This window comes from Nyctibius grandis, chromosome 5, assembly GCF_013368605.1.
Source record: "Nyctibius grandis isolate bNycGra1 chromosome 5, bNycGra1.pri, whole genome shotgun sequence".
In the NCBI taxonomy this organism is placed as follows: Eukaryota; Metazoa; Chordata; class Aves; order Nyctibiiformes; family Nyctibiidae; genus Nyctibius; species Nyctibius grandis.
The window spans coordinates 17,051,689-17,069,668 of NC_090662.1; the positions used below are offsets into that span (position 1 = coordinate 17,051,689).

The 17,980-nt window shown below is 44.4% G+C and overlaps 1 protein-coding gene across 2 annotated transcripts in view; it reads right to left on the bottom strand.

The window, feature by feature from the left end:
* Positions 1–2,718: 2,718 nt before the first annotated feature.
* The window catches only part of LAMB1 (laminin subunit beta 1), a 49,050-nt gene continuing 33,788 nt past the window's right edge, over positions 2,719–17,980 (bottom strand). For both annotated transcript variants that reach the window (XM_068402331.1, XM_068402332.1), the window contains 10 exons: positions 14,575–14,944; positions 12,681–12,865; positions 11,204–11,445; positions 8,176–8,379; positions 7,647–7,791; positions 6,696–6,903; positions 6,342–6,483; positions 5,323–5,499; positions 3,891–4,050; positions 2,719–3,032 (listed from right to left, as the gene is read on the bottom strand). In XM_068402331.1, coding sequence (XP_068258432.1) covers positions 2,896–3,032; positions 3,891–4,050; positions 5,323–5,499; positions 6,342–6,483; positions 6,696–6,903; positions 7,647–7,791; positions 8,176–8,379; positions 11,204–11,445; positions 12,681–12,865; positions 14,575–14,944 — 1,970 coding nt within the window. In that variant the 3' untranslated portion in view covers positions 2,719–2,895. The remainder of the gene's footprint in view (positions 3,033–3,890; positions 4,051–5,322; positions 5,500–6,341; positions 6,484–6,695; positions 6,904–7,646; positions 7,792–8,175; positions 8,380–11,203; positions 11,446–12,680; positions 12,866–14,574; positions 14,945–17,980) is intronic.

The following is a 17,980-nucleotide window of genomic DNA, read 5'->3' on the forward strand; positions in this document are numbered from 1 at the left end:
TGGGTTTTGTTTGCTGGTCAGTCCTGTTACTCCTTATAGTGTCTAGGTTGTCGGATATGTGATGAAACTTGCAAACAAATGGCATCTTTGGGAGATCCCTGATGTGTATAGGGAATGTGCCCAGTTCCCGTAGCTCACTTTAAGTTTTGGTTTGCAGGCTCCCATTTCTTTTTTTTGCTAGGCTCTTCTGCCTTGAAGAAAGCCTTAATATACCTACTGGTATTGTGCGTGTCCTTTCTCATTATGCCAGTTGCATGATAGATGAGAAACGTGCATTCAGAAGATGGTGCAAAAGCTACCTGGTTTTGTGTATACAGAATCACAGAATGTTAGGGATTGGAAGGGACCTCAAAAGATCATCTAGTCCAATCCCCCTGCCGGAGCAGGATTACCTAGACCATATCACACAGGAATGCGTCCAGGTGGGTTTTGAATGTCTTCAGAGAAGGAGACTCCACAACCTCTCTGGGCAGCCTGTTCCAGTGTTCGGTCACCCTCACCGTAAAGAAGTTTTTCCTCATATTTATGTGGAACCTCCTGTGTTCCAGCTTGCACCCGTTGCCCCTTGTTCTGGCAAGGGATGTCACTGAGAAGAGCCTGGCACCATCCTCATGACACTTGCCCTTTACATATTTATAAACATTAATGAGGTCACCCCTCAGTCTCCTCCAAGCTAAAGAGACCCAGCTCCCTCAGCCTCTCCTCATAAGGGAGATGTTCCACTCCCTTAATCATCTTCGTGGCTCTGCGCTGGACTCTCTCTAGCAGTTCCCTGTCCTTCTTGAACTGAGGGGCCCAGAACTGGACACAATATTCCAGATGCGGCCTCACCGGGGCACAGCAGAGGGGGAGGAGAACCTCTCTTGACCTACTAACCACACCCCTTCTAATACATCTCAGGATGCTGTTGGCCTTCTTGGCCACAAAGGCACATTGATACACAAGACAGTTGTATCCTCCTGCCTTTCTTTAGAGCTTATTGATCCAGTATCGATACTGAGTGATGGAAATATATGCCAATGTTACCATTTGATTAAGATATCGGTTAATCAACAACGACCAGTGATCTTCATTTTGTTCGTTTGTTTTTTTTTTTAACTCCTGTTTTACATGTAGATGGGGTTAAACCACAACAGCTCATTAACGTTATCACCATGCTGAGATGACCCAGCATGCCTGTGAATTGAAGTGAACTAATGTGGATCTGCTTTCAGGTGTTAGTAGGAAGTTGCTGAAGGGAAAGTAAAGGTGAGACAATAGTGAGGGAAGAAAAACTTGATTCTTCCAATAGATCTAGGTGTTTTGGAATCACTTCTACCTGCTGCAGGTGAATGCTATTAACTGTTAGCCTGGGGCTTTGCAAGTTCTTCCTAGAAGCCCTGCTCTTTCAGAAAGAGCTTTGTGTCCACTCCCCCCACCTCCCTCAGTACTTGTGGCAGTCTTACTGCAGTTCAGCCTTGAGATTCATCAGTTACAAATTCTCATATCTCATTTTGTTCACGTTAGATGAAGTTTGGAAAGTCAGGGAAACTTAAAAAGACACTACTAGAATTATACTGGAGACTGTAGTGTCCCAGACACTTGAAAATAAAATTCAAGGCCTTAAGATTGTTACTGTATTGTTACTTCTCTCATTGTTCCTGTTAGAGTTAAGTGTACAAAGAGTGTAAAGGTAAAAGATGAGCTAATGAGCCACCTGTCAATGGTCTGATGGCAGTGAAGGCTGAATGCTGCAAAGTTTGCAGATTGTATTTTTAACAGCTGCTAAGTATACTGGCAGTGAAACAGTGTATGATGCTGATATGGTAATCAATTCCTGTGATGGATTATTTTTGCTCTAGGATTTGAAACCTATGGAGCTTAAGGGTAATTATTATTTAAACATACTGCTCTGCAGTTTGCTTAGGTGGTGATATATTCTGCCATAGTTGTCCTGACTGACTTCTGCTGACTTTAGTCAAGGTGCTGATCAAAGTATATATGCAGATGTGTTCCTCAGGTCAGAGTTAGCCGTCGGGATGTCTAAATGCATGTTGCTGGTTTGGATGCTAATTTGTGTAGCTGATGAATGTTGTACATCGGTTTGTGCAGTACAATACAATTGTCTGAAGGTGCGCCATTCTACGTAACTTTGAGCTTAAGTATGGTGAACTGGATGTTCCTCTTGCACTTTGAAAAAATTCTTATTTGTGTTTTGTTAAGTGCAAGCTGTACATAGAGAGCAACATCTGTGTACAGCTCCTTAACTGATCCACATTAAGTGCCCATAACGTTTGTAGTTCCTTTTCCAGAGAGGCTTGATCCTCCAAGCTTGGTTTATCACCTAAAATTGGTGCTTGAAATGTAAACCACGCTCACCCCTTCAGCGCTGACCTCTGTTTCCACTTCACAGATCAAGTGTTTCATAATCAGTGACATGAAACCTTTGTTAAGTGTAAATGGATATCATACAGAGGGTAAATAATCCTGTGTGAGTACTGTGGCATAAATGCTAGCTAACCACACAAGGATGGTATTTCTTTGTTCGTTTGTAATTTTGTTCTAGCAACCATCCTAGATTTCATAGTAACTGCAGCCCTTATTTAGAATTACATAGTTGGAGCCAGTATTTTATTAGATCTCTAACCAGTTTAAAAACAAGACTTGCTACAAGGTTAATTGATGTACCATTTCAGCTACTGAAAATAGGAAGGAACTTAGTGAGTCATACTAGGTGCATAAAGTGATACAAAAGTTTTGTTTATTTTCAACATCAAAAAATTAACTTGTCTTTGGTTCTGTGACTTGAAAGTCAATATAAAACCTGTTCACTTTATCAGGTCTTAGTGTAATGTCAAAAAGAACAGTATAATACTTGTAAAACCCATCCTGAACACAAGCATTTCCTGCTCCCGTTTATAAGCAAGTGCTATAAACAGCAACCTTCTGGCTGATTGTCTGTAAGAGGGAGCGAACTGTCTCTTCCAGCTCCACCAACTGCTTGGCTTTGTCTTCCAGAACTTTTTGATTGTTTTCATATGTATTTTCCAAGTCTGTCAGCAAAGGAAGAGGAAAAAATTTAATTAGGGGTGCTTTAATGCAGTAAAATGCAAATCATTATCAGGACAGATAAAAATAGATTTGAATAGTAGTTTATTGCGGAAGAGAATCTCATTGGGGGGAAAAAAAAAAGCAAAGGCTGGAATTGCACCTTTTTGTTTCCTTAACACTGGGACATAAAATAACAAGGAAGTAATTTTCCATAAGTGGAAATCCAAAAGTATACTTTAATTCATGTTGAAAATAATTGTCATTCTCTGCTCTGTGGTGGCTTTTACAGAACAGTGAAGTGTTTTGGCTTGTTATGGTTAAGATGCTGCAGTGAGTCATTGTAACTGTGCAGGAGCAGCTAAGGGGAAGAATGAGTTCCTGGCCTGGCAAAAGGAGAAGGAAAACTTAGCACCCTCCCTCGTAGCTGTGGGCAGGTTGACCCCTCCTGTTTCAATCAACTTTAATCGGCAATGGGAAATGTTAAATTAATCTGTAAACTGGAACTGACGTATCCTGATTGCCTTTTGTTTTACTAGCTTTCCAGGGTGGGGTGGGGGTAGCATTGTTTGAAGATGGGGGTTCTTGCTTGAACAGGTTAGTCCTTGTCCTAAGCTTGGTAGCTACGGTCCTTCCCTGTAGTGGTTCTTGGGGCAGGGGTAGGTGCCATACCAGAGGTTTGTCTCGCTGGAAGTTTTAGCTTTTTTATAGAAGTCTTTGATTCAAAAGACTATGTTGTGTCCATAAGAATAAGGAAAGCAGATCAAACCTCAGTAACAACTAACTTCCATTTTTTTCCCTACTGCTGAGTAGCCAGTTTAACAGCATGACATTGCTTTGTATTCTCCTCAGAGCAGCCCTACCTTTGAGCAGCTGGAGTTTGCTGTTTGCTTGAGCCAGCAAGGCTTTAGCTTCATCTTGCAGCATGCCGGCTTTCCTCCTAGCATCTGCCGACTCTTCTGTCTTCTTGGCAATGAGATCTTCCACTGTTTTGTACTTGTCGTTCAGCTCTGTATTGAGGACCTGTTGTTTCAGATTGAAGCACAAGATGGAGCTCATTCAAAAGACAATGCAGTCAGAGCTTGCATTTCCTCCCTCTGTCTTTACTAATCGGGGTTTAAGGAGAGACTACATTGTTAGCTCAGTTAACAAAAGCAGAAACAGTGTTGGGGTATTTCTACATAATATTCAAGACTATAAGAGTTGGGGTGAAGACTTATCAGTTGCCCTTTTGTAGCTCTGGCTGTTTTACGGCTTTAATACCAATGCTTGGCACACATTTATGGGATTCAGTTACACAATTCTGTAACTAATGGAAGCCGTGGCCCCTAGTACTGCGGGAAAGCTGCACGTGGTAAGGAACTGGCACTGCTGGTGGAATGCTTGCATTTGGGAAGAATACCCTTGCTACCCTTTGAGTAACGAGAACAGCTGCCTAGTTTGCATAGGTGAAGGTGCTGGAGAAGTCCTAACATTCATTTCTCAGCTGTGCTTTTCTCTGTGAGGTTAAGAAGTCCTATGACCCAACTGAATTCAACTAATGAGCAAGTTAACAAGCTGCATTAGTACCTGAAGTCTCTTGTGTTTACTTGACAGCCACCTGAAATAGTACTTAGTGTTTGGAAATAATTGATTTGATGGATAATCCATCTCTCCTGGCAGGAAATGCTTCTCTGGAGACTGATGGGCCAACTATAGACAACAGATCGGAGCAAGGAAAATTCCTTTGGCAGATCTGTCAATTGTCTCGTTAATGAGCATTCTTTTGCTATTAGGAAGGCGTGTAGCAGATATTAGGAGCAATGCCGTGTGGTTACAGAGCACACTTTGCATCTCTGATATTTAGAAATGACTGGTTTTATACTGAGCTAACAATTTTTCTTGTTGCTTGATTCTGTATGTGCCAAATTCTGGGTTGTTTGTCCTGAACCTATCGTTGTCATAGAACCATAAATACTCTATGGAAGGGGAGAAAAAATTACCAGTTTTCCTGTGGCCGATAGTAAAGCTGAGGGACAGAAATGCATCAATAAAAGGCTGACTGACAGCGTGACAGGTTTCCTGCAGCTATTTTAGAACCTGAAAACTTTGCAATGCTTCTTTCTCTCTGTATCTGGTACCACAGTCAGTAAAAAGCAGCTGTCTTTGGTAAGTGCATTCAGTGCTTTTTTTTTTGGTCCCCAGTACTTGACCACTAAATGGAATGGATCACATGTATTCACTAATGTTCCTTTAGCCAAACCTGGAGTGAGAGGTTTTTTGGCTTTCCCCTAGCATCTTTCCTGAGCTTCTCACCTTTTTAACTTCTTCAGCATTTTGTTTTGCAGTAACAATTTTTTCTTCTATATTGTCCACGTTCTCTGAATTTGTAGCAGCCTTTTGCTTAAGGTCTTCAACACTCTTCTCTAGCTCAAACAGACGTAAAGTAGCATTGTTCAGTGTTTCTTCAGATGCTGCATTTTCAGATTCAATCTAACAAAAAGGGACAACGGTTACATTTTCAAAAGACACTGAATACAACAGTAAGCTTTCTGGATAAGCCCTGATCAACTAATTAGTTCATGTCCATAGATCTGATATAAAAACCTGTGTTTTAGTTTTGTTACAAATTGCAGTCAGGATGAAAGAGCCCACTGCTTGAAGATGGGGTACATATGGGGCCGCAAAAGCATTAAGGAAGATGGTTAAAATAATACCTGATTGTATTACACATGCAAGAGTTTCCTAATCCACAGGCAAAAGTGAAATTTGACATTTGACTTCATCATTTAACAACAGACTTGTGAAGCTGCATAACTTCTAAGCTGGCCAAGCTTCATGGGCATAGATAGCACTATGGTCTCAGGAGGGCTGAGATGAAGCCTGAAAATACGTTATCTGACAAGACTACAGCAATTACCACTTTAATCCAGCATTCATTTATTTTAGTCTCGTGCTGCAGTGGTGGATGACACTGATAGCACGGCTATGTCAATATGCTCCCAATGTGGTGACAGGCAGGACTTTCCAGGGATCCTGGCACACCTGCTGTGTTAGAGGTTTACAGTCCTGCTCATTTAGTTTCAGTGGTGCAGGATATGGGGTGAGAAAAGCCTTTTGGTTGTGTTTTTTTTTTTTTAAGAGCAAATGGTCCCCTAGCATGTGTCATGCTAACTCAAAAGTTTACGTGAAGGCAAGAACGGTTTAGATTCATTTTAAGTGCAGTCTTTGATTTGCAGTACCCAAAAGCCTTCCCTAGACAGGCTTGCTTCAGTTTCTAAATATCAAACCTGGTGCTGTTTCTGTATCTTAAGAAATACTCATAAAGAACTCACCGAGGTCAGCAGGTCTTGAGTTCCTTTAATATCTTCATCAGCTTGTTTGATGGCTTTTTCAGCTGCATTTTGAGCTTTTTCAGCTTCCTCCAGTGCAGCTTTCACCATGTCTGCAGTGACTTTAACATCTGTTGCGCCTTTGCTGTGGAGCAAAACTATGTTAACGCTAAAAATGTTTTTACTTGGAACTGGAAAAAGAACTAGTCATACACTGCGAAAGGCCATTTTTGCCCCTTAGTGAAGGAATGAGAATCTACATTGGGGTAAGTTAAACCCTGCATTTTCTGATACAATGAAAGTCTCACTCCAGTTATTGGTGATGGAAAACAGCTAATACAGAACAGGGTTGCATACCTTGCCTTTTTAGCTTCCTCCAATAGCATTTCTGCTCTGGCAATGTCTCCAGCGCTCTGCTGCAGAATGACCTCGACGTCAGAAAGGCTTTCTACACGCTCACGAATATCTTCTGTCAGGGCTTGCAGCTGCTGGGGAGTACCTGGCATCTCCATGTTCAGCACTTCATTAGCCACTGCCTCGATGCTATCCAGGTCAGCGCTGTCTTCTAGTAGATGGACACAAATAACCAAGATGTAAGTAAAAGCTTCCCCCTGTCAAGTCTCAGTACTCAAATTCTTGTCCAACTGCTCCCTTAAACAGGAAAATCATTGGAAAACTTCCTCCCCCAGACTTATCGAGAAAATCAAGGTGTTAAAACTGCTTCCTTAGGGTGAAACTTCTTTCTCAGGAGAGGCCCTGCTGGCATAGCTCTCTTGGAAGCCATTTGAAGATCTTGGTGATTAGCTCTACCACACTGGGGCTGTGGGAGGGAGATGTGAGCCCGCAGGAAATGAAGCCAACAGCTGCACATAAATGTATTTGTGCTAACAGTATACTCGGCCTTGTGCAAACAGGGAAGGAATGGGCTGGCCATGCTGCCGCTCGCCAGCGAACAAGGCCCTCATTTAACCTTTACCTGCTTTCTTGCAGAGAGATAAACTTGCAGTTTCTGACTTTCCCCCCCTTTAATAGTACTTTGCCTTTCTAGCCAGAACTTATGAACACACTTGGCAAGCTACAGCGGTACAACAGCTTCATCTGAAACGAACACAACAACATGTCACAGTTTGCTCTCAAGTTCCTATTGTCTTGGTTTTCTCTTGTTTCCAGATTTCATCATACACACTAAGTCTGGCTGAAAGGGGAGGGAGACACAACAATTGCATTACCCCTTAGAGGATGATTCAGAGCTAAAGATAGTTTTCACAAACCTAGAATTAAAATATAATTTAAATGTAAGGTTTTTACGCATTAGGAAGTCTCTAATCTGTTTAATAAGAGTTCTCAGATCTTCGTTGCTTCTGTCCACTTGTTCTTTTGTAGCATTGGTTTTGAGCAAAACTGCTTGTGCATTTTGTTTTGCTTCATCAGCTCTCTGCTTCGCCTCAGAAACCTAAAGAGAGGAAAATGGAAGGCTTGATTGCATATTTGCTTATGCTTTAAGGCCTGTTTTAAAACAAAAATTCAGTTGGAGTCAGAAATAATAGTAATGAGAAATGTTTTTTCTCATAAAACTCACAGAACACTCTTAAAAGCTGGCGATGATCCATACCGCCAATGCTAGTTTAAACAACTCAGGCTAATGTTTAGGGTTATCCGTGAAGCTTCACATTAACAAGCTCCCTTTCTGAGGAGCTTTACAAGCACGATGAAGTTACACAACTGAAAAGTATTTTGAAGTAAGCCAGGCACATACTTTCTCAATTAGCATCTAAACTTGTGTTACAACTAAAAGATTTTCCTTTTTTAATATCTAACAATTGATTTGGCATATTACCATTCTGGAGAGTTGTTCAACTTCTGCTAATGCACTGAGGATTTCTCTGTCAAAATCCATGGCTTTCTGCCAGGCGTTGTGAGCTACGGTCACCAGCCCCTCGCAGCCAGGTCCTCCACACTTCGTCTTTCCATCATCTGTTCGACAGTTTAAACCGCCGCACTCGGACTCGGCACAAGAGGCTCCCGCAGGAGTGCCACACGTCTGCAGAGACACGTCAGACAAGGGAAACGGTCACAGCTTTATTTCCATTGCTGAGCTGTGAGGGGGATGGAGTTGGACACTGCTCTGCCACAACACAAACCCTGTGTTGTTTCTGCCCCTTGCGGCAGCACCCCAAGTACCACAGGGAAGGAAGCTAAAGTAGAGCTGCAAGAGGGAGGTGGTTCCTGCAGCAGGTCCGTACCAACATGACTTTAATCCTCCTTCTGTGCCCCCCACACTCTCCCGCCTTTAACTGGGTTACAAATATGAAGCTGCCTGATGCTGAAGTAGCTGGAGGTTACGAGGGAAGCCTTCCCTTGCTTTCACCATCTGCTTTTCCTGTACATCATCTTTCACTGGAAAGCTGCCTGTAAGCTTTGGTTTCAAGCTGGAAGCTACTGCTGTCTGTATGCCTTTTGTCTGCAGTCTTCACTACTGTTGGAGGGAAAACTGGCCATCCCAAGAAGCTACTTTATAAGGAAGAAAGTGTTTGGTGCAGAGTACTATCTTTTCCTTTGCTCTAATGCCCTAGAAATGAAATAGAAGCTGAAATGCTCCAAGTTTTTAATCTCCCTTAAAAAGCTGTCCCATTCCCTTCCACCAAATGTTCGCTCTGATTTCATCTTTCCAGAAGACTTTCCAATTTGTGATTGTTGTCAAGGATATGTTCCCATAGAAAATTTCAGAGTAGACTTTTTTTTTAAAAAAGCAAAACTATTTCAATCAGCAACATCGTAGTGAGAATTATCCACTACTTGGTCAATTGTTTGGACAATGAAATCACCCAGGAGTTGTTTTAGCCAGAGGGAAAACTGGAAAAATTCCCCATTCTTGTGAGGTTCTTTTCCCTTTCCACCCCCACCCCTTTTGCCAAATGATAGTCACTAAGCTATGTACTTTGCAGCCAAAAAACCTCTCTGGGAAAACCTAGGGGCTGTGCCAAGTTAGCTGCAGCTGTCTCCTGTGAAGTGTAAATGAGTCCCTCTTACCTGTTTGGCATGCAACTCAGCAGTAGCTAGAAAGCAAAAAGATTTTATTTTTTTTTTTTTTTGTGTCCTATGATTACACCTCCAAGCAACTCAGTGTTTATGGCCTTGATAAACATCTACCCAAGATTTTCAGTCCTCAAGAACAGTTAGGCAGGAATGTAGGGGAAGGGAAGTTAAACAAAATGATGGCTCTTTCTTCACTGCTGAGAAAAAAGGAGGGCTGGGGCAGTTGGGAGGGATGACCGTAGTTGTAAAGGATGGGACAATTCAGTGTGTGAAGAACTCATCCTCTAACAGAGGCCTGGCCTGCCCAGGGGAGTTAATGAGCAGTCCCCTGCAGCCCGCCTTCGTGCGGGATTGTTCTCTCAATGCAGCCGGCCCACTTCAAAGCGAAAGCAAGGGAACACCCAGCCTCTCCCAAGAAAAAGCCACCCTTGATCATATTTACAGATGAGCAGGCAGCTTCAATGGAGAAAATGCCCTTTTGACTCCAGCTCCCTGTAAGTTCTGCTTTGTCACAGAATCACAGAATGTTAGGGATTGGAAGGGACCTCGAAAGATCATCTAGTCCAATCCCCCTGCCCGAGCAGGATTACCTAGATCATATCACACAGGAACGCGTCCAGGCGGGTTTTGAATGTCTCCAGAGAAGGAGACTCCACAACCTCTCTGGGCAGCCTGTTCCAGTGTTCAGTTACCCTCACCGTAAAGAAGTTTTTCCTCATATTTATGTGGAACCTCCTGTGTTCCAGCTTGCACCCGTTGCCCCTTGTCCTGTCAAGGGATGTCACTGAGAAGAGCCTGGCTCCATCCTCTTGACACTTGCTCTTTACATATTTATAAACATTAATGAGGTCACCCCTCAGTCTCCTCCAAGCTAAAGAGACCCAGCTCCCTCAGCCTCTCCTCAGAAGGGAGATGTTCCACTCCCTTAATCATCTTCGTGGCTCTGCGCTGGACTCTCTCTAGCAGTTCCCTGTCCTTCTTGAACTGAGGGGCCCAGAACTGGACACAATATTCCAGATGCGGCCTCACCAGGGCAGAGTAGAGGGGGAGGAGAACCTCTCTTGACCTACTAACCCAGGATGCCATTGGCCTTCTTGGCCACAAGGGCACACTGCTGGCTCATGGTCATCCTGCTGTCCACTAGGACCCCCAGGTCCCTTTCCCCTACGCTGCTCTCCAACAGAGAGACAGTTGCTCTGTCCCCAACTTGTACTCATACATGGGGTTGTTCTTGCCCAGATGCAGGACTCTACACTTGCCCTTGTTATATTTCATTAAATTTCTCCCCACCCAACTCTCCAGCCTGTCTAGGAAGCAGGAGAACGGGAGCGCGGTGATGCCGAGGAGGGCAGCCCATCAGCACGGGCAGAAGCACTGCCTGGCTGGGCGCTGCACAGGCATAGCGTGTACGCTAAGGCGCTGCAAAAAGGAAGAGCAAGCCTAGAGAAAGCAAGGACATGAACTGAGGACAGGCTTAAGAGGTTGGCTCTCACTCCAGCAGACTTGCTACACTTTTCTGCACATGGGAGCTCTGTCCACAGCAAAGCTGGGGTGATGAAGACAGGTGCTTTGTCAGGGCTGGGAAGGGTAGGAGAGAGACCAACATGAAAGGCTGATGCCTGAAAGCCAGTAGGTCTCAGAGCCCACTGATTAAACAGCCCTGTTCGAGCCCACAAAACACCCTGTCATCCAAGAAACATGCACTTTTCATGAATAAACTGCATCTCACCCTGTCAAGCTCTACACAATTCCTCCCCACCTCTCACTTCTTCACAAACCTGACTTTATTTTTGCTACAGGTTTTATACCAGCAATTCTCAGCCACGTACCTTCTCGGCCACTTTGGAGAGATCCAGGCTCTGCAGCTTGCCTGCGAGTTCATCCAGAAGGCGCGACTGCTCCTCTTGTTTAGCCTTGAACTGGGCCTCCTTCTCATTGATTAAGTCTTCCACTTCCTGCCGCGTTCGTGCTGACAGCTCCACGGCACTATCAGGGTGAACAGTGGAGGCATTGACCCTCTCCTCTGCCTCCAGGGACATCTGGAAATACTTGGTGATACTGTCCAATGCTCCTGCCGAAATCAGAGAGAGCTGCTCAGAAAGCTGTTAAGTAACCCAAAGTAATTTATATTATGGAGATTGGCAGGTGACACATCAGGGCTAGCAATAGGACTACCAAGTTAAATGCAATGCTAGCCTTTGCGGCTATAGTCAGTGCCATTGCAAGGACGACAGAATTTGGGCTGCTGTAGGGAAAAAAAAAAGTTAATATTTTTTTTTGCTTGGTTGACAGTGTGTCAAGTTTGCTGGATTTTGAAGTTAAGCCTTTCTCTGACCCTAGTGACTGAATTCTGCTTGCCCTGAGGGCAAAAGGAAATCCAGCCTTTTAGGTTGACAGGGCAACAGTCTGTTTTTTAAGGATTCACTTAACCCATTAGTTCTTGCTGCTTGCCCTGGGATGTCTGGCTTATGGAGTCACTTCTTGGAAACTGGTCAGAACTTTCCTAAGGAACAACTGCTTGACGAAAGATGATGAATTATGGAACTGTTAGTTTTGGACAACTCCCAGAGAGGCCTTGAGCGGGTGTGAGGGACCCAGCGGGGGTGGTCACACTCTGCACCTCGGGGCACCTTTCCTCTGCAGACTGCCACAAGTCACGGACTCCCCCATTCTACATCCTACTTGCCTCGCTCTGAAAAATCCTATATTCACTGGAAACAATCTCAGACTTCCTGTAAAGCAGGAAATTTTTTTAAAAAATCCTTTGTTTCAAGTTGGAACGAAGTCAGCAATTTCCAAAGAATTTGGTGACATTACCCTTTCTCCAGCGAATTTTGATTCTTGGCCCATTTCAATGTGCCAATAGACATGCAAGGCTTGGGTGGCTTGGAAGAACTGAGCCCTTACAGTGTGCTCTTAGTCATCAAGACCCAGGTAGTTTTTCCAACCAGAAACAGCAATTTAACTGACTGGGGAGAGCAAGGGAGATGTCCAGGTGTATCTTGGAATCTGTCGCACTTTCAGCTGTTGTGTCTTGTCTAAAACGTATTGATCAAGAGCCTTTAAGACAACTCTGTGCCCCAAGAACTTGAGCCAGCTTTGCAATGTGCAGAGGGAGAGGGAGGGGGTGAGGGGGCAAAACAAAATTCCTGTTGCATCAGCAACTCTGCTAATGCACAGAAAGAAGCTGCCCTCCTAGGAACTGTGCTTTATTACACGTTAGAAGATTAACCTGCTATTTAAAACCATGCACTAATTAAATCTTTGGCCACCCCACTGCTTTCTTCCCCTGCATGCAACACTTACCCCGAACATCAGAGATCTTGATGAACTCTAGCTGTTCTGCAAGTTCTTTCACGACACGGTCTAGGCTTTTGGCATCTGTCTCCAGCGCACTCAGGTCAGTGTCTGTGCTATTGCTCTTCACCGCTAAGGCTGACAGGTTTCCTTCTATGTCGGCTATCTTAACTGTAACATCTGCTGTCAGCTTTCTGTAAAACAGAGGCATGGGACTCAACACGGGGAGGAGGAAGGGTTGTAAGCCTCCGTGCTTCGCTTCACTGAAGAGTGGTGGTTAGAGCCATGCCGAGCTTCTCCCACGGCAGGACCTGTCCTCCCTTGGTGGAGCTGCAAGTGATTTGTAACAACATGCCTATCTAGAATACTGTTTTGTTTCCTTGATCATACAAAACTACTTTTTAATCTACAGCATGTTTATAAACTCAAAGCACCAAATTGCTCAGAAAACAGCTGCTTTGTGTAAGATTAACTGGAGGCAGATTCCAGAGGACTGGTGTAATGCTCTTGTATCATGGCAACTGCATAGGTCAGAGTTGACTACTATGATCCATACATAATTTGCTTCCCACCCCACATAGCTACAAATGCAGTTTTGATTACTATGAGCTCATGGGACAGATCTGAACTTCAGGAAGCCGGGCGGGGGGAAGCCTTTAGTTTTAATACAATGGATTCTTTTAACTCATCTGTAAAGATCCCTCCTCACCAGCCGTTTCTCTAGGGCTATGAAGGAAAACCTCCAGCCCTCAGCATGGCCTCAGTGAGCCGCAGAGCAGGCTTTAGCTAGTGGGATAACCCTAAAAGGAAAGGCAAGTGTATGTTACATGTCAATGCTGCTACAGAACAGTAGTGGGCACAGGAAGCTATTCCTAGTGGGCACAGGAAGCTATTCCCATCCACGGTGATCCCACCAGTCCCAGTGTTTCCTCATTCTGAAAGAATCATGGAGTATTTAAGCTCTGTGATCAATTTACAGCTCGCTCAATAGCCCAACGGTCCGCTGTCTTCCAGGAGTCCTTCAAAGCCCAGTACTACTTCTACACAGACAGAGAGGAGCAAGAACAGATACATACATATACGCTAGAGAAAAGCAGCTCCTCAGCTGCTCTGACCTTCCTCAGTACACAGAGAGCCCAAATGAAGCAGCAACCCCAGCTGGAGAGGGAGAGCTGCAGGGCACAAGCGTATCCGTAATTGAGACATTTGTGCTTTCATCCTCGCCCCTTTGCTTTGTGCAGCCCCTTTACAATGCACAAGCAAGCTCCAGCAGTTGCACACAGGACTAGAAAGCATCTGTAATCCTACTTATTGTTAAACTGCCCCATCTCCAAAAGCACAAACTACCATCTTTTGTATGCTTAGTCCTAAAACAAAATACAAGGCTCCTACCCTGAGAAAAATGGAAACAATTCTTTTTATAAAGCTGGTGCTTCTCCCCGCACACACTCAGGGTGCAGAAAGGAGCCCAAGTTTCCAACTCATTGGCTACACATGGAAATCCAGGAATTTAATCTCTCCCTTCTTCATTCTCTCACATAATAGCAGTGTTTGTCCTTTGCCCCGATGGAGTGCAAGGCAAGCGTGAGTGGCTCTGCTGTAATTAGCTGCCTGGTGTGCAGTGGGAGCAGGACAACCCCTGCCCAGAGCATGGTAGCTGTGCTCCTCCTACCTTCCCCGTCAGCTTTCCACTTGTGGGATGGATGCTCACAGCCAGTGCTGAGCACCGCGAGGGGCTCCCCCAGCACTAGGAGCTGCAGCGTGCCTCACCCAGCTAGAAGAGTGGAGCCGGGGTGTCCTCAGCCCAGCATGGGGACATCAGTCACTCAAGTAAATCCCAGCTCGCTGGCACTCCCACTCCTTCCCACGCTAGACTTATCCACCTAACTGTGACTGTACTCACTCTGCTTCCTCAAAGAGATTCCCAATGTTCTTCAGGGGCTCGGCAGCTGGATTTTGAGCGATGATCGTTTTAATCTCACTGAGCTTCTCCTCCAGGGTGTTGAGGGTCTGCTGGTATGGGCCAGTGACTCCAGTGATTTTGAGGGCATTAGCCCTATCCAGGAACTGCTGGGTCCTATTAGCCAGCTCGCTGATGATCACATCCCAGAGGGCGAAGCACTGGTGGCATGGCACACAGTTGGGGAAGAAGCCCGAGTAGCCCCGGGAGCACTTGTCGCAGCGCGGCCCTTCCACCCCTTCATTGCAGATGCACTGCCCAGTGGCACGGTCGCACTGCGGGGTCTGGATCCCGTGAGGGTTGCAATCACAAGCTGGAAGGAGAAAAAGGCAGGCGTGAAGGCTACAGTGAGGGAAATGATGCTGACGTTGGCAGGAAGAAAAAAAAAATTCAACCAGTTGTAATGAAGTAGGGAAACTAGTATCGAAGTGGTCTGTGTCTGGATTACAATCAGCTAATTATGGATGTGTCTGCTTGGGTATGGGGGAACCAGGGCAGAGTGTGAAAGGGGAGAGAGACAAGGAAATAACTCTAGGGGAGACCAGGGTTTGCACACCTCAGAAACAGGCACAATAATGGAGCAAGAATGGATACTTCTTGCAATGTTTGGATGTCAGCTGGATAGCAATTGAAGACAAAGATCCCAGTTTCACTCCTACAATGAAGAGTAAGTAGAGTAAGGCTTTCCAGATGGGAAAAGAAACAACAGGCAGGCACATAGCAGAGAGGTTTAAGAGCAAAACATGAGTGAAATAGAAAAAGTGAACAAGGAACAACCATTTACTGTCTCCCCGGGTCAACCGAGGAATCCAGCAGATCAAAAATCAACCACCCTCCCCCTGCACCTCTCACGAACAGCACAATAAAAAGAGATAGTTGATTACACAGCACTTTTAGTTAAGTGGCAGAGCTCCCTACCACAAGACGTGGTGGGTGCTAAAAGTTGAGGTGACTTCAGAGAAATACATGACAAATTTATGGAGTAACAGCCCTTGAGAGATCTTCTGCGCAGAGGCACAGGGCCTGGCTCAGGATGTGCTCCTGCCACAGATGGTGGGAAAACATTCACAACATGTATCGAGGAGCCTGGCACTGGGCTGACATTTTGGGTATACAGAAAAAGGGAAAAAATCAGGCAGTGAAAAGTAGAATAGAACAAAGAATGTGGTCATGGGCAGCCCTGTTTGAGGGAGAAGAAAGAAGTCTTCTCCAAAAGAGGTGCTAATGACCAAACACCTACACACTGCTTGTCACCCTCAACTAGGAATGAGGATGATGAACAGGTTTGGTTTTTTTTTCATTATTTCACACTTTGAGCACCAACCCAGGAGTTAGTATTCACACCTTCCTGAAACGGACTTTCATTCTTATTTTATTTTTGTAACTGTGAACACCCACCTATCTTTATATGCTAGTCAGGTAAGACCCAGGGGCTCCAGGTGGTTGCCAAATTAAAGTGCCAAGGTTTGGGCAACACTTTTTTAACAAGCTTTTAGAATAAAGATGCAGTTCTTTGGCACTAACCGCCCCCCCCACGCCCCCCCCCCCCCCCCCCCCCCCCCCCCCCCGCCACAAAGAGAAGTTACTCAATTAACTTACTGATGCATGGTCATTTCTAAAAGCCCAGACGCGCTTTGTACACAATAATGCTATCAGGTGAGAAGTGTTTCCATGCAGCGGGCGGCCACTTGACCTCTCCTCCTCCTTAATTACGCAGGCAGCGGCAGCAGAGGAAATTACCAATCTGCAAAGCTTTTAATAAAGGGATGGCAGCAAAGAACAAGAAGAGAGGCCTTGAAAATAGGCAGGTCATCTACCTACTGTTGTGGCAGAGTACACCCGAAGCAGGTCAAGCACGCATTCCTTGAACAGGAAAAGGACTGCGATACCTGATAAAAGCCTTCACTTCCACATCCATTTACCAGGCATCCTTGAAGGAGGTTAATGGCTCAAAAAGGTCCATAAATCAATTCACACACCCCAAGCACATGCCCCCTCGAAAGAAGGGCAAAACACAAAGCCGTTTTCAAGATTGCACATTGTTTGCTTCAATGCCAAAACACAGTGGTGGTCTTCGGTTCAAAAATTACACAAAGAGCCTCAGCAGAACAAATCGCTCCTCAACAAAATGACTTTCTTGTACAATGTGAATATGATAGGCAAGGGACAAAAATAACTTCTTCTGCCTGCACAATTGAGCAAAATGGTCCTTTGTTCTTTGAATTATACCCTGAAACAAGAGATTGTTTTTACTTTACATCGAAAGTGCTTAAGTAGTCAATCCACCATGGAACATGTTCCCTGCAGGCAAACCGTCGAGTTCCTGTTTGAAGGAGGTCAGTTAACCCTTCTGTCAACTAATAAGGCCCTCGATATAATGATGAATTGTCCAAATTCCTCTGCATAGAAAGAGGCTAAATGGCATGTGGTTTTTCTCAAAGATCCTGAGATCTGATCAAGTTACACGAATACTTGCTGCTGGCAAATCAGATCACTATATTTACTTGCAGATTTAAAAAGCTTAAAGTGGAAAAAAAAAACCCAAACCCATGTTGGTAATTCTACTCCTGAATACCTGCATGTTCAGGAAAGGCAGATGACATGGCTTTAGTAGCATTTACATGGTAATGTAGATTCCAAAATCTCTGGAGCCAGAAAACTCTGGGGAAGAGGAGAGGAGAATTTAAGTACTAACTTGTTTGCAAAGTGAAAACCCAAATTCCATGGCTGCCTGCTGGGAGATGATAAAGAGCAAAGAAGTAATTTATTCTAAATACAGCACAACAGTTGGAAGAATCATCACATTTCTAGAATTCTACAAAACTTCCAAACTGAGCTTTGTGGGACCCATGAGAAAATTTTACAAGGCAGCTAGGAACATTACTGTGGGTTATTTACCCAGTTTAGGATTCTCTATCAAGCCCAGAAGCAGAGAACGCTGGTTCTGAATTACTTCAGTAGTGTGAATCCAACAGATATAAAATGGCTTTCAAAAGAGCTGGTTTCACATTTGCTTTTTCTGTTCTTTATGAGCTTCCAAAGTCATTAACTGCGCACAGGACCCCAGCAGCTTTCAAACCAAAAGGTAAAACTGAAGATAATTTTAACTCTATTTTTAAGTAAAATCACATAGCCTAAAGGAAAACAAGCAAAAGCCTCCCTCAGAACTGGAATAAGAAGATTCCAGTAGATTTTAGTTTCTTTCCATTTTGAAAATTTGGGAGGCATTTCTACATGTTGGTGGTACAGTCTCTCTAGCTACAGCCCTCAGACAACTCCTTACTGTGGCACTGACTGAAGCATTTTTTTAAATTCTCACAAAAGCATCACTGCTCCTCTTACAGCTCAC